General features: G+C 49.0%; 1 protein-coding gene across 4 annotated transcripts in view; it reads left to right on the forward strand.

The window, feature by feature from the left end:
• tdrd9 (tudor domain containing 9) overlaps positions 1-14779 on the forward strand; it is a 44698-nt gene that overhangs the window by 14671 nt on the left and 15248 nt on the right. For 2 of the 4 annotated variants that reach the window (XM_088647794.1, XM_088647793.1), the window contains exons 5-23: positions 1800-1922; positions 2370-2450; positions 2824-2988; positions 3566-3663; positions 3984-4048; positions 4464-4518; positions 5079-5163; positions 5574-5631; positions 5791-5895; positions 7533-7630; positions 8035-8166; positions 8946-9111; positions 9537-9600; positions 10400-10463; positions 12611-12655; positions 13191-13244; positions 13553-13669; positions 13753-13860; positions 14050-14150. In XM_088647794.1, coding sequence (XP_088503920.1) covers positions 1800-1922; positions 2370-2450; positions 2824-2988; positions 3566-3663; positions 3984-4048; positions 4464-4518; positions 5079-5163; positions 5574-5631; positions 5791-5895; positions 7533-7630; positions 8035-8166; positions 8946-9111; positions 9537-9600; positions 10400-10463; positions 12611-12655; positions 13191-13244; positions 13553-13669; positions 13753-13860; positions 14050-14150 — 1784 coding nt within the window. The remainder of the gene's footprint in view (positions 1-1799; positions 1923-2369; positions 2451-2823; positions 2989-3565; positions 3664-3983; positions 4049-4463; positions 4519-5078; positions 5164-5573; positions 5632-5790; positions 5896-7532; positions 7631-8034; positions 8167-8945; positions 9112-9536; positions 9601-10399; positions 10464-12610; positions 12656-13190; positions 13245-13552; positions 13670-13752; positions 13861-14049; positions 14151-14779) is intronic. The other 2 variants (XM_088647795.1, XM_088647796.1) reach the window with 2 other exon arrangements.

Here is a 14779-nt window from a genome sequence, read left to right on the forward strand (position 1 = left end):
CAGTGAAGCCCCGTGAGGGCGCCATTTGAGCTCTGCTGTCCTGCTGCTAGCAGATCACACAGAATGGGGAAAGGGACACGGGCAGGTGCTCCTAGAACCACATTTCCTCCAGAGCTTCTAAAAGACTTCTGGTTGTTTTTTTTGTTTTGTTGCGTTGATAACCTGCCCCTTCCTTTGTGCCCTGAATTTACAGTTCCCCTCTTGACCAAACGGATGGACCGAGAGAACCCACATGAACTTGCTCAGCCCATCCGGAAGGCGCCCAGGCCCCTGGCACTACTCGCTGCACCAGTTATCTCATGCCTTATTAAGTGCAGAGTTGTTGTAATAGTACACCTGATAATTAACAAAAACATACATGGCGCACTGTACCACAGCAGTGCTGGTTTGTATTCTTTATTTATGCGCATTGTACTGTAATTAAATTGACTTCAATCCTGCAGGTACCCATTCTCTTGCCTGCTCTGCATATGTGGAGGCGTTTCTAGAATGAATACCGTGCCCAAGCCAATGATGCAGGTCTTGCTCAAAAAGTCTAAAAGCATGTGGTGGTGCTGGCAATATTATCATGGCATTGAAAGATGTCCCCCCCCTGGGTAAAATGAAGCAAGGGGCTTGTATAAAAGTCCTAGCAAGGAAGTGCAATTATTGACTCTTTCCCTTTGTGGTTGCATAAGCCGTGTTAAGGACATTGACTTAGTCCAGCACTGTAGAGGGATGCATTTTCCCTCTAGTAACACTTCATACGAAATCCTATTTGACGTTTCTTTTACAGCGGGAGAGAAAAAAAAAACATTTTAACATGCTGGAATGCTTCCAGATTGTCAGACTGTATTGTCTTGAGCCGCGAAGAGGAGCGGTCTAATTATAACTCCTGCTCCGCTGCGCGGGGCGCAGAGATGGGTGATGTCACGGTGCCTGGCGGCCGGGCGTGCGCTGACGATTATAGGAGGAGACGGGTGCAGTGTAACACCAGGGGCAGGGGGGGGCAGTGTTTGTGGAAGAGAAGAGCTGGCTAGCGTGGCCCGGCCAGGCCGTTTTTGCTGGAAAAAGACTGAGGCGGTGAATTCCAAGCCTTATATTGTAGGAGTTATCGGTCTTGTATTTTACATTTTAAAAAAGGTATATTGTGTAATGAGCTTAATGTTACATCCCAGCGTTCTATAGAAACATACTGTTTAGCATTAAGACAACCTTTGAAAGGCATTCGGGAATTTTAGTTATTTTTCCATAAGGTAAAACAAAGTTGAAGTGAAACTGATTTTGAAGAAGTTGTTGCATTGACAAATTTACCTCTTCTGAGATACTTTATAGATTGGGGCAAATTTAAAATAATTAAGCTCGCGGCTAACAGTTGTTTGTAATAAATTGAATAACCCAAACCTTAGGCAGGAGAGCAGTCAGGTGTCCCATTACAGGCCGAAGGCTGAAGATCTTTTGAGCCATCTCTCATGTGGCGAGTCTTACTAGGAAGGGTCTCGAGCAGTTCGGCTGGTCTCGGCTTGTTCCTGTCCTCCAGCGGGCAGGGGTTTAGCTGATGCTCATGTGCCTCTTGTCTGAATGCCTGGGTCCGCGTGGAGTGACTGTCCAGTGCCTGGCGCTCCCTGGCCGTTCCCGAAGAGCGGATCAGCTGGTCGGCTGTGCAGCAGCTTCACAGAGAGAGGAGCAGGGGGCGTTTTGGGTTGTTCCTTCTCTCTGGGCTCTGTGGCTTCTGTAGGTTGGCGGCGCGGGTGGCCAGTCTGCGGCGGCGGCGGCGGCTCCTGCTGACCGCCTGTCTTGTTTCCTCCGCTGGTGAGCAGGTGGGGCTGGACAAAGTGGCGACCGAGCACACGCGGCTCATTTACATGACCACTGGGGTCCTCCTGCAGAAGCTTGTGAACGCCAAGACGCTGACGGAGTTCTCCCACATCTTCATCGACGAGGTGCGTCTGTGCCCCCGCCTGCTGGCTGACACGCTGGGGCTTAACGTCTGTCGGGCCACCAGCTCTTAAACTGCCAATTCATTTTGAGTGTGGAGGATGCTTTTACATTGGGGTCATTTCTTAAGTCCTTAATCGGGGTTAAACTGTCTACTTCCAGACACAGTTGGCGTCTGTTAAAAATTGTCATGGGATTTTCGTTTTGGTCAATTTCATTAGGTGACGGGCAACTTTAATATTCTTTTTCCCCGTTCCTTCATGCCCATTCAGACCCTTTGTTATGGAGTTAGCCAGGCTTGCTGGTCAGTTAAAATGATGTGTAATGGGAAGGGTTCTGTTCACCACGCTGGCTCCCTTTCCGATTGCGAGTGCCCAGGTGAAGGTGCTGTGGGTCCGAGGAGCAGAGAGGTCGGTCTGGGTGGTGCTGACAGATCCGGTCTCTCGTTTTAGGTGCACGAGCGCACAGAGGAGCTGGACTTCCTGCTGCTGGTTGTGCGCAAGCTTCTGTACTCCAACTCGCGCTATGTGAAGGTGGGTCTGTCCTCTTGCGGTCCTTTTTTTCTTCCAGCTCCAAGCTTGAGCAGGTCCCACCCCGCACAGGGGAGGTGAGCTGCCCCCCCCAGTGAGGGCTCGCAAAGCCCGGCAGCCGCCCTCCTCTGGACCAGACCGGCTCAGTCGGGATTTCTTTTTGTCATGTGGGCGAATTATAATCTCGGGAACTTCTTATGAAGTCGGGTTACATCTGGGCAGAGTAAGCATTCTGTTGTAGTATCAGATGTCATGTGAGTTGGTGACTGAGGGCCAGGATCTAAAAAGAATCAGGAGCTGCAAGGAGTATACAGTGCAAAGAAAAAGTGCAAGACTGTCTTGCTTCCCTGAACCTTGCTACTATCCATGTGTGCAGGTCATCCTTATGTCCGCCACTATTAACTGTAAGGAGTTTGCGGAGTACTTCAGCTCTCCCATTCGCAGCCTGATGAGCCCAGCCTACGTGTTTGAGGTGGAGGGTGTAGCCTACACTGTCGAAGACTTCTACCTGGACGACTTGAGGCACCTTGTAACCTTCAAAGTAAGAAGTCCGTGTGGTCTCTGTGCACTGTCGCCCCCTAGTGGGAGGTGTGGTTGCTCGCCAAGGTGCCCCTGTGCTGGTTGGAGCTTCCCCACCTGTGCGGCTAGCAGGTCTTTTAAATCGCAGGAAAAGAGAGAGAGCTAAACACAGTCGGGGCAAAACCTCAGTGATCCGTGTTTATTATAAGGAGCTGCTGAGAAAGATGAAGAGCAAAGGAAATGGGACACTTTTTAAAATGGAAAAGCTCAACATATCTGTTGAGAACTGTCCCTTGGCCATTTCCTAAATTCTGACTGAAAAGATTCTTACTATTAAATTTGGTTTTTTTTTTTCCCTGCACAAAAACAGATATTCCTTTGACCCGTCGTGCTTGGTAACCTGCTGGGTTGGCGTGCACAGGCTCCGGTGTGCTTTCTCAGCCACCTCTGAGGGCTGGATATTTCACATTTCCTGTGTTATTTTAAGGAAGTGCCCTAAAGACACAAGTGGTTGGTTCACATCGGGATGGGGCCTGTAGGTTCTGTTGCATCAGTACAGCATGTACAAGGACCCCAATGCTTGTGCTGCTGTGTGCAAGGTGGAGCAGCCCCAGGATCCCTACATCAGCGAGCAGATGTACAGCGTGGCAGTCGGCCTCATCCAGAGCTTCGACGACCTGGAGGCCAGGGAGAAGAGGTGCGCGGGAGATCGGGCCGCCTCTAGGGGTCGAGAGCTATCTGGCGTCTCAGGGCCTGCAGTTTTCCATGCATTTAAAAAAACATGCATTCATCTAACAGCATGTCTCTGTAAAAAAAAAAAAAAAAAAAAGAGGCTTTGCCATATTTCAATACACATTTTACAAGTTTCAGGTCCACTTTGGCATAAGGGGGCGTGTGGGCTAAGTGTGGGGTTCTCTTAATTCTGTGGCTACACAGTAGGCCCTGTAAAGAGGCGTTTGCAGAACCTGTTTGAAATGCCTAGGACTGTGTTGATTTGCCTCGCTCTTCCCTGCGCAGAGCTGAAAAGCAGGAGGGCTCTCCAGCCGTGCCCGAGCGAGGCAGCGTGCTGGTGTTCCTGCCAGGTAGGCGACGCCTCGGTCTGGAAACCTCCTGTGACAGTAGAGCACGCATTCTGACCCGCTCTCTGAAGAGACCCATGTGAGGCTAGGGATCCAAGTCTGACCCGACTAGAGGACGGCTGTCTAGAACCAGCATGGCTTTCAACCAGGAGCAGTAGGTCGTGCCGGAGCAATTTGTGAGTTATTGAACGAGAAACTACAGTAGTGCAGCACTACGTGGAAATCCTTCTAAAATGGAGAACAGGCAGAACAAAATAATCCGGACGTGTTATTGAAGATGCCACTGACTACCACACAGGCTAGATGGGCTAAGTGATCTCCTTGTTTGTAGCTCTTATGTCTCCTCTGTCGTCTGCAGAAAAGGCGATCCAGAGACTCATTTTTCGTGACTTGCAGAGTTTCCTCTGTGTGTTCCCAGGTTTGTCGGAAATAAACAGCATGCAGGACGCCCTAGCTAAGCTGGTGCGGAAGAGGTGAGCAGCGCACATGCGGAGCTGGGTGGGAGGGGGGTGGTTGTGTCGGGGCAAGCGTACGTCCTGAAGTACCTGCGCAGGCCAGCGGGCACACACCTGTGATAGACCCCACTGTACCCGGGCCGTCCCCAGGGTCAGCACGCACAGAACCCACGGAGGTTCATACTTCCTGCCTTTCAAATCGTAAACACCAGCTCAAAAGACAGGCAAAGGCAGAATGACTTGTATGAAAAAGGACCCCAAGCGTTGCTGCCACTGTGCACCCCCTGTAAATTCAAAGGCAAAGCTTAACTCCTATCTGAGAGTGCATTCCTCAACGTATCGCCAGATAACTCCTAATTCATCCCCGCTGTGACTTATTAAAAGCGATTTCCAGAAGCCATGTAGCGCCCTCTAGTGGGCGATGAGCTGCAATTGCACCTCTTTCTCCAGCTGGGCTGTCACAGCGCCGTGAGTCTGTGAGAGGTCTTTCTTTCCAGAGGCAGCGCCACAGCCCGGGTCAGCCCTTTGAGCCTGGGTGCGCGAGGGCCGCAGGGCTGATGGTTTGTCTTGTCTTGCAGGCTGCAGGTGTACCCCCTGCACTCCTCCGTCACTCTGGAGGAGCAGAACGGCATCTTCCTGGCGCCGGTGCCCGGATACAGGAAGGTACTGCTCTCCCCCGTTCTGGAAGTGGGAGAAATGGCCGAGATTGATGTTTTATGGAGATGCTGATAGATATGCCTTACGACCATTTTTGGTTTTGCTTGCATAATTAATACACAATGCATATTTGAACCTAGAATGACAAATTCTTCATCTTAAGCCGAGTAAAATAATAACCTGTTAAGCACCTGGCTGGTGCTTGTCCATGTATCTTGCAAAGATGGTATTTTGCTGTTTTGCTCAGTGAGAGGCAAGTTGAAGTTTTTATTTTTTCTAGCATCCAGATACAGAGGTTTTTCCACCCCTTCAGAGGAGCGCCCAGAGTCCAGTCATTAACCAATCTTGACCGCATGAGCGCGGCCACTCAGTTTCTCCCCCTTCAATGATCCGTTTCCTTTTTCATCCACACGCAGGTCATCCTTTCCACCAACATAGCCGAGAGCTCTGTAACAGTTCCAGATGTTAAATATGGTGAGTGCCGTCTTTTGCTGTTCATGCAATTGATTAAGTTTAGGTGACTGGTCCAATCTAATTGTTTTGCTTTCGACACACCTACATTATTTTAGAAATAAAACGTCATTACAGGCTGTAAATCGAGTTCGTTGTTTTGCTTTATTTTTGAAATGGCAGTGATCGACTTCTGCCTGGTGAAACACCTGGTTTGCGATAAAGAAACCAATTTCCAGTCCTTGCGCCTCACTTGGGCTTCCAAGACCAACTGCAACCAGAGACGAGGTGAGGCTCGGCAGGTCTCGTCGCGCCGATCCCCGTCTTCACAGTCCTCCCCTCCCCTGCAGAGAGGTCTGTCTCGACACACGAGGCGCTTTGCTTGCACACGGACACGTCTGTCCACGTGCTGAGGGGTTGCTAGACTAATTCTTCCTGTGCAGGGTGTCGAGGAGCCATGGGGTGGTGCTACCCAGTCCGATGGGCTTGGATCAGCCATTTCGGAGCTTATCGGCGAGCGTGTTATTGTTTTTAAACTTGGGGCTCTTTATTTTTGTCTTAAAATCAGACTACAAGAGCGAGGCTAATTTTTTTTTTTTTTTTTTTTTTTTTTTTTTTTCCTGTTGAAGCAGAATGTCTGCTGTTTTGAGGTGGTGTAGGTATGGTCATTATAGAAGCTTTTCTGTCCAGCTGTGGTAAAACTGAAAGATGTTCATTGTTTTAGAAACCGTAGCCTTTGGTAGAGTGCGGAGGTACCACATTCACTTCACTTATGAAGTACTGACGGACTTCTGTAGCATCTTCACGACAATTAAGATCTATAGGTGCAGGCAGGTGTGTGGCAGGATTGATATATTGTTGAGATTTTCTTTTCTGCAATGTGATCAAGGCTGTTTATTTGTAGGTCACCATGTAATAATAATTGCTTACACTTATATAGTGCTTTTCTGGACACTCCACTCAAAGCGCTTTACAGGTAATGGGGATCCCCTCCACCACCACCAATGTGCAGCATCCACCTGGATGATGCGACGGCAGCCATAGTGTGCCAGAACGCTCACCACACATCAGCTCTCAGTGGGGAGGAGAGCACAGTAATGTAGCCAATTCATAGAGGGGGATTATTAGGAGGCCATGATTGATAAAGGCCGATGGGGAAATTTGGCCAGGACACCAGGGTTACACCCCTACTCTTTTCGAGAAACGCCCTGGGATTTTTAATGACCACAGAGAGTCAGGACCTCGGTTTTACGTCTCATCCGAAGGACGGCACCTGTTTACAGTATAGTGTCCCCATCACTACACTGGGGCATTAGGACCCACACAGACCACAGGGTGAGCGCTCCCTGTTGGCCCACACTAACACTAACAAATTGGTGGTCGGGCCAGTAAGAAAAAGCAGATAACAAAACCCAATTTGGTCACGTGAAAATAATTCCCGCAGGCCTCTGTCAGGATAGGTTTTAAACTGAAGTGTGAGTGAGCCTCTAGTGACTGATGATAGTAGTGCAAGTATCTGTGCACCTGTCCATGTGGAGTTAAAAACCCAGAGATGAATATGCATACCCATGGGTTAGGGTGGAAGATTAATGATTTCCTAGTATCCTGTATCCTAGGTATGTACAGTATATTAATTTAGGGCTTTTCCCAAACACATTATTATGGGAGGAACTTAATACTTTGCGCATATAAAATCTGTTTGCAGGTGTATGTGGGTATATACAGTATAGATAATGCTGGATCATCTACAGTCTGACCCCAAGAACTAGTTAGAGCAAATGTGTTTGATGTGCCTTTTCCATTATCCGCCGTTGCGAAGCTGTTGTACATGACTTTGTTCGGTCGGTGCCATGACCGCTACATTCCGGCTGACCGCGCCTGGAAAGAGCCTCCTGTAGACAGCAGTTCCTGTCGCCCTCTCGCAGGGCGCGCTGGGCGAGTCTCCAAGGGCTTCTGCTATCGGCTGGTGACCAGGGAGTTCTGGAGGAGCGAGATCCCGGACTACGTGGTTCCCGAAATGCTGGTAATGCCAGACAAGCCTGGGCTTCTCGGTCATGTTGGCAGCTAGTCTTGGTGGTCATGGAGTTGTGAAGGCGGTGCTCCCAGTTATTGAATCACTCGGTTTTTGAAGTATCGCAGCAGTCATTTTCAAGTGTGTAGAGCTCCACGGCTCTTAATTTCAGGGTGATGCAAGTAATTCTGCCTGCTGTGTCAGGGCTGTAGTGCATCTTAGCATGTGTTTTTAAGGTACTGTAACAGTGTCACACCGTAGACAATGTCAGATATTCAGGGGAAGAGGTAGAGCATTTTAAAAATACTTTATCTTGAATTTAGGGACAGGCCCCAGTGGATCTTTTTCTTATGCAGCAAAGCCTTGTCGTTCTCAAAATCTGTTTTCCTCCCCCCCATCTCCTCCTGTGTTTCCAGCGCTCCCCCCTGGCCAACACCCTGCTGAAGGTAAAGCTGCTGGACATGGGGGACCCCCGCTCCGTGTTGAGCACTGCCCTGTCCCCCCCGAAACTGGCCAACATCCAGCGGACCGTCCTGCAGCTCAAGGAGGCGAGTGAGGGAAGGGGGCAGTCTGAGCTGGGCCATGTGCACCACACCTCAGCTTGAACTGTAGGCCCGTTCAGCTACACTCGCGAAACCCCGAGCAAATCGGGTTGTTTCTGCATTTTTTCCAGTCCCTTTTGGATACAACATTAAAATAAATGCGCCTCCCCGTGTAGTTTTCTCACCGGCCACTTTGTGCAAGAGTGAGCCACTCGCTCGCAGCCTCTTCTGCACCTGGGCAGAGGTTGTGGCCTTGAGTTGTGTTCCTGTTGCTTTGTTTCCCATGGACCTTGCCAGTTCCTCTGTGCTCTTCGGTCATTTCCCCCCAAACTCCGCCTCATGTACTGCTAGATCTTGGTTTTTTTGTGTGTCCACTGTTAAAATCGGTAAGTTGTCTCAGTAAGTAATCCATTGCCTCCCCCTCCCCCATGTAGTATCATCCCTAATCCACAGCTTTGTATCATTTTTTGCTGCACCATTACACCTTATTTTGTTCGGTTGGCATGTGTGGTTCGGTGTTTTTCACACTCGCATGCACTAGTGTTCTTATGTCCAAGATCAAACTGAGCAGTGCCCGCACCAGCGCAGCCAGACAGGAGAGTACCCCGCTGCATGAATGCAGACCATAATGCATTGTGCAATGTACCGTCACTCGGTACAACAAGCTGCTCCGTCCGCAGGGGACTAAAGAGACAAAACGGTGATAGCTGGACGTGTGGACCAGGGAAGAACGGTTTGTGATGTCCGCTTCTTACCTTTGACGGCGAGCGCGTGCGTCTTTGCAGCTGGGTGCTCTGTCGGTGATGCGGGACAGGCAGGGAGCGAACAGCTGTGATGGGGAGCTCACCTTCCTGGGCCGGGTCCTCGCTCACCTGCCCGTCGACCTGCACCTGGGGAAGATGATTGTGCTGAGCCACGTGTTCGGGTGTCTGGAGGACTGCCTGATTATAGGTGAGGAGGCCTCTCGACCTTGGAGAGGGAAGGAGCTCCTGCAGGACGGTTTGAGCCGCAAACCAAACTCGGCACGGCGAAAACAGATCTTGCTCGCTCTGCTCGGGTGGGGACCCGAGGTGAATTAAAACATCCTGGGACTTTGTAATTCAATTTATTTTGGACATAATGATTTGATAATCGCACGACCTGCTAGGATATCCAGAACTGAGATGAAAGTGCATCAACCTGCCAAAATAAACGACACATTAGATGGCCAAATCTCTTTTCTTTGACATGGGTGGGCATTTTTAATTTGTCTTTTGTTTTGCAAGCACATTAACATTCTAAGGAGTGAGCTACTGTAACAGATTAGCTTTGCACTGCATCTCAAATGATTTTGTTAATCGTTGATGGAAACGGATCTCTGTTCCCCTTTCTGTTAGCTGCTGCTCTGTCTCTGAAGAGCTTCTTTGCCATGCCTTTCCTGCAGCGCCTGGTTGGGTACCGGTGGGTGACGTTTCCACTGCTATGTGTTTGTCACTGGGGGGCCGCCGAACAGTGTGTAAGAAGCAGTAGTCATAGTGAACAATAACTGCCTTTTCAATACATAGTTCTGTTCAGTTAGGTGTTCATATACTGTGAGCAGGACCTGTCTTAAACACTGTCACTCCAAAGCTCCTCAAAATTCCTTTTCTTGAGCCTTTGTTAGGTGTCAGATGCTGACCAAGATTAGAGAGTCGCATGTCTTAAGAGCTGTTCTGAACATTGCACCTTGCTTTTGTGGGTTGCTAAATTAATCAGGGAGCGTTTGCTCAGGGTTGAGCCATGGAAAGTTCCAGTATTACCTGGTTTCTTGTACAGCTGTACAAACTGACCGCATGGAGCAAAAGCGAATTAGTGATGGGCACACAGCCGTGGTGAAGGTGGGCTCTGATATAACTGGATTCCCTCCTCTCACACCTGAAAAATAATGTCAATTAAGACTAAATATTCATCAGTTAGGGTGAATGTGGAAGCACACACAAATAGGCTGTGGCTCCAGCCGTCTAGGTGACGTAGAGAAACCTTTGTCGCCTTCAGAACTAGAATGAGCAAACAATAGGATCGTTGCTCCTTGTTGCATTGTTTCTCTTCTAGTTACAGTTAGTCTGTTTCCTAAACCCTCAGTACTTGTCTGGTCTGCGGTGCAGTGTCACCTTGTGGGGGGGGACATTAGAATTGCTGTTGTGCCCAGTTTTCCTTCGGGATGCTGTGGGTAGCTCAGTCGGTTGCTCCATTGCAACTTCGTCTCTGTCTCCGTGCACAGGAGCAAGATGTCATTCTCCGGCAGCACAATGAGCGACTCCATCACCCTGCTCAACGCGTTTAAGGTACGAGTTTGCCGGGGAAATGTCGGGCTCATGACTCATTTGGGGGACTGAAAACCTGCCTTGTAAAGCCAGCCTGCTCTTTCTGTTTGCATAAATACCTGTGGCCTACAGGCCCCCAGCAGCTTCCCAGAAATCCCTGCTGTGCGGCTTCCTGCTGTTTTCACCCCGTCATCTTCTATGTGCAACACGTACCTCGCAATACAGTACTCTAGGGGTTCCCTGGTCCTGCTCTTTCTCACATCACTGCCTTTCCACTCTTAACTGTGCATTGAAGCCTTGATTGAACTACCCTGATTGAATCGCCTGACTGGAACATCTACAAGATGTCTTTGTACTCAGAGGTTTGATTTTACTGGACTTGTGAAATGGCGGTACTTAAAAGGCACTTCCAGCTTGTTCAAAAGTTGGAAATGGTCATGTTCAAATTAATCCTAGTTAGATCATTAAGGCTTTAATAATGTGACTGAGCTGGGCAGGAACAAAAACCAGGAGTGGTCCTCCAGGATTGGGGTCTCCTGCACTGCTTCGTTCAGAGGTGCTGTTTGTCAGAGCAGGAGCTCCTGCCCCTGGCCCTTGGGAAAACCTCACGGATTCTGGATTCCATCTCCAGAAGTTGGAAACAGCTCTTTAACCTGAAGGAGAGGAGTGAAATTGTGTTTAAGGTTTAGCTGGACTGTGTGCCCCTTCTCTACCGACTTGCAGCAGTTGATGTTTTAAGAGGGAAACCTGCTGGATTTTGGCCCTTTAGGATTGGGATGCATCTGAGAGAATGAAGACGCATTGCTTTGTTCCTCTCTTTGATTCCCAGCTATTAATGAGCCATTCTACCAGCACTGAAATACTTAAAAAAAAAAAACACTTTTTAAATAGAATGAGAGAGGAGAGCACACACTGTACGAGATTGCCAGTCTCCTCAGATCTGTCCATTTGGTCCCTGTGTTCTGACTTGTCAGTTGTCCGCTGAGATTATACCCTTTTCATTCTTTGTCCGTCTCCACTTGACAGGTGGATGAAGCATCAAATATTCTGCATCTTCGGAAAAAAGGCATTTAGTACAGGAGAGAGTAAAAGATTTGCGACATGTCTAGAATGTTCACCGATTTTTAAAGTGAAAAGCTTCCCTAAGGGAAAGAGATGGCTCCGTGTTTATAGTAACCCGCACGAGAGAGACGCTTTGCTTCCATTTCTTTTTAATGAATGGCCTTTTTAATATGTTCGTTTGATCATTTTCACAAATCGCTTCTTCTGGGAAGTAGTGTCAGATGGGATCTGAAAGAGCAGCCAGCTGGCGAGTACAAATACAGCGATCTCTGCTATTACACAGAGTGGCTCATAGGCGGTTGGAAAACAGGGGAAAGATCTCTGTATAGGGCGATTTGATCTCCGACATGTTTACGTTTTGCGTTGCGGAGTAACACAACTGAAGGTGGCGGTCCGTGGAGTAGTACACATGGTGCTCAGTTGTCCCACGTGCTGTTTTGGAAGTGCTAATTGGGAGGTGCTCCTCAATTTGCGGCCTATTTTCACTAAATCTTCTGCATTCCCGTAAATATGGGTGGACAAGGTGACAAGAAGTGTGCTGGTGCTAACGTTTAAATACGTTAAATTCTTAAATAAGCTTTACCCAGTTTAATTATTACTTGGTTAGGATTTCTGCCCCTAACCATATTTTTCCCCATGAGCTGTTATTTTTATTGTGTGGTTTTGCATAACATGAGGTTTTACAGGAACGCATCTATTGCATAATTGCACAGGCGCCTGTATCTGCAGGTCTAGTTTTGATTTTAAGGGTCTCGTATCCAGCCAGCGTTTTCAAAACGTATACAACAGACACAAATAGTCTAATTTTTCTATAGAATATTTAATGAAATTATCTCAGTCTAAGTTCTCAGTCGCACGCCGCAGTTCATGGGCTTCCTGGTCCAGTCAGCAGTGTGTCGATCCGATTTATTCCCCAGGATCGTTGTCAGGTGATTAACTGTCTGTGATGTCTTTAAAGCTACTGAACCAGACAGGCAAAGCAGGGAGCGTGCACAGTCAGGATGGGTTATTGATGCTCAGATGTCACATGAGTGCTGCAGTGCAAACATAATCTAATACTCTGCAACATCTGTATGATTTGCTTTTAAATTTCATCTTTGTTCCAGGCTTGGAAAGAATCCAGAAACAAAGGAAAATTCAAGAATGGAAGGGTCAGTTTTTTTTTTTTTTACTGTGGAAATGTGATGATGATTAACCTTGTTATATAGCTCCTCTTAAAAGTAGCTTCTCCAGCCACTTTACAGTAAGAATAAAAATGAGAGGAGATAACCGGATTTTCACAGTTTTGAATGCAATAGGATGGTTTAGAATGCAATAGAAGATCCAAAAGGGCAGACGTGGACCTCAATGGAGTAAAAGCCCTTCTGAAGAAGGTGGTTTAGAGTCAGGGTTTGAAAGAGCTTGGGGAAGGTGAATGACATCTTTGGCGATAGAATTCCAGAGCTTTGGGGCGCAGCAGGGGAAGGCCCTGTCACTCAGAGTGTAGATGAGCTTCGGGGACAGACAGGAGACCACAGATGAACGAAGGTTGTGAGGTGGGGTGTAGGAAGAGAAATCAGATGGGTACCGAGGTGCCAAGCCATGTAGAGCCTATACATGAAGTATAGTGTCCTCCGTGTGTGAGCCTAAGCACAGGAACGTTTCTGGTTGCTGTCGGAGTGTAAGTCTGGGTTATTGCTCTTGCAGGACGAGCTGGAGTGGGGCAAGGAGAACTGCGTGCAGATCAAGAGGATTCGGGAGGTACTGGAGGAGAGTCGCGAGGCTCGTAGCGACCAAAAGATCTTAATCTCCAGCCCTAAAGCATGTCTTCAGAGATCTGTGTCCTGGCATTTCTGTTGTGCATCAAAAGTGTAGTCTTGTAATACTTTTTCCAATTGCAGCTTCTTAGTTGTGTTCCATTATTATCTGTCGGTATCTGCCGAGGTTGAAATGGGAAAGAGAAGCTCAGAAGTGTTAGGCGTGTGGGCAGGAGAAGGGTCTGCTTGTGCCAGTAAGCTGATCGGGGTGTTAACGAGGTGACCCTGACGAGCTCGGGTGCCGTTGTCCAGGTGGCCGAGCTGTACGAGGATCTGAAGAAACGCGTTTCCCAGTTCAACATGCACGTCGGCAGCGCGCCCCCGCCCTCCGACCCCGAGAACGCCTTCGTGCACACCTTCATCTTGCAGGTCGGTCCCCGGATCGGGCGGCTCTTTCACATTAAAACCGTCTGACCCCTCCTCGTGCAGTCGCTGGCATTTTCTCCTTTCAGATTGTGATTGCTGGAGCTTTCTACCCCAACTATTTCACCGTGGTGGCGATCGATGAAGAACTGGCCTCCAAAGAACTGTCTGGAAATGATCCCAGAACCACCGTGCTGGTAAGGAGGACCGCTGTCCTTGACACCCTGGCTGTGACTCACATGTAACGCACAGCGCCTCTGATTACATTCCTTAACCAAGGCTTTCACATTGCTCTGATTGGTGGTGGGCGGTTTCTGATGAAGCCTGAAAAAAATCCGACTGCGTGTGCGTATTGGAAGTGACTCCTTATTTCCTGTGTTCTGCAGCTGAGGAATATGCCCCCCTATGGGTTCCTGTACTCCAAGCAGCTGCAGTCCCTGTTCCGCCAGTGTGGCCAGGTGAAGGCCATGTCGTTTGAGGGCTCCAGGTGAGGGGGGGGTGCCGTGTGTGAGGCCGTTCTGCCCCCCCAGTGGGTGATTGTGGGTCTAGTCTCTTTTCCATCCACCTGCGCTCTCGCCGAGCCTGTCTCAAGGTGGCCTCCCTGGGGCCTTATTTTGCTGAAAGGGCACTTTAACAACACTCCTAGTTGTCATCTAGCGCGGCTTCAGCTTCGTAGAAGTAGGATCTGACAAAGGTTTCATTAACGGGACTTGAGTAATTACTGAGGAAAAGAAAGCACGTCGACCAAGTTGATGTTTAAGTTCGTTACCCTGTTCGATCGTTGATTAATCAGCGGCGCTCCCGCGGTGACGCTCGCAGGCCAGTTGCATGTGTGACCACTGGTGGAAGCAATAGAAGCCGCCCATCCGTGACGCATGCTTCTCGCCACGTTTCAGCTGCCGTTGTGTGGGATTTTGGCCCATTCCGTCACACAGCCTGGGCAGTCTGGACAATACCTGTTAACTGGTCTCGGAGGGCTAGATGGCCTGGCAAGAACAGGCGTGATTAGCTTGTCCTGCTGGTTTGTCACCTCGGGGTGGGCCCACAGGAAGGACAGCAGGTGACATCCCAGGATGGCGCCATGCAGGCGGGTTTCCATCGATCACTTGATGTGAT

Source organism: Lepisosteus platostomus, chromosome 10 (assembly GCF_059453375.1).
Source record: "Lepisosteus platostomus isolate fLepPlt1 chromosome 10, fLepPlt1.hap1, whole genome shotgun sequence".
Taxonomy (NCBI): domain Eukaryota; kingdom Metazoa; phylum Chordata; class Actinopteri; order Semionotiformes; family Lepisosteidae; genus Lepisosteus; species Lepisosteus platostomus.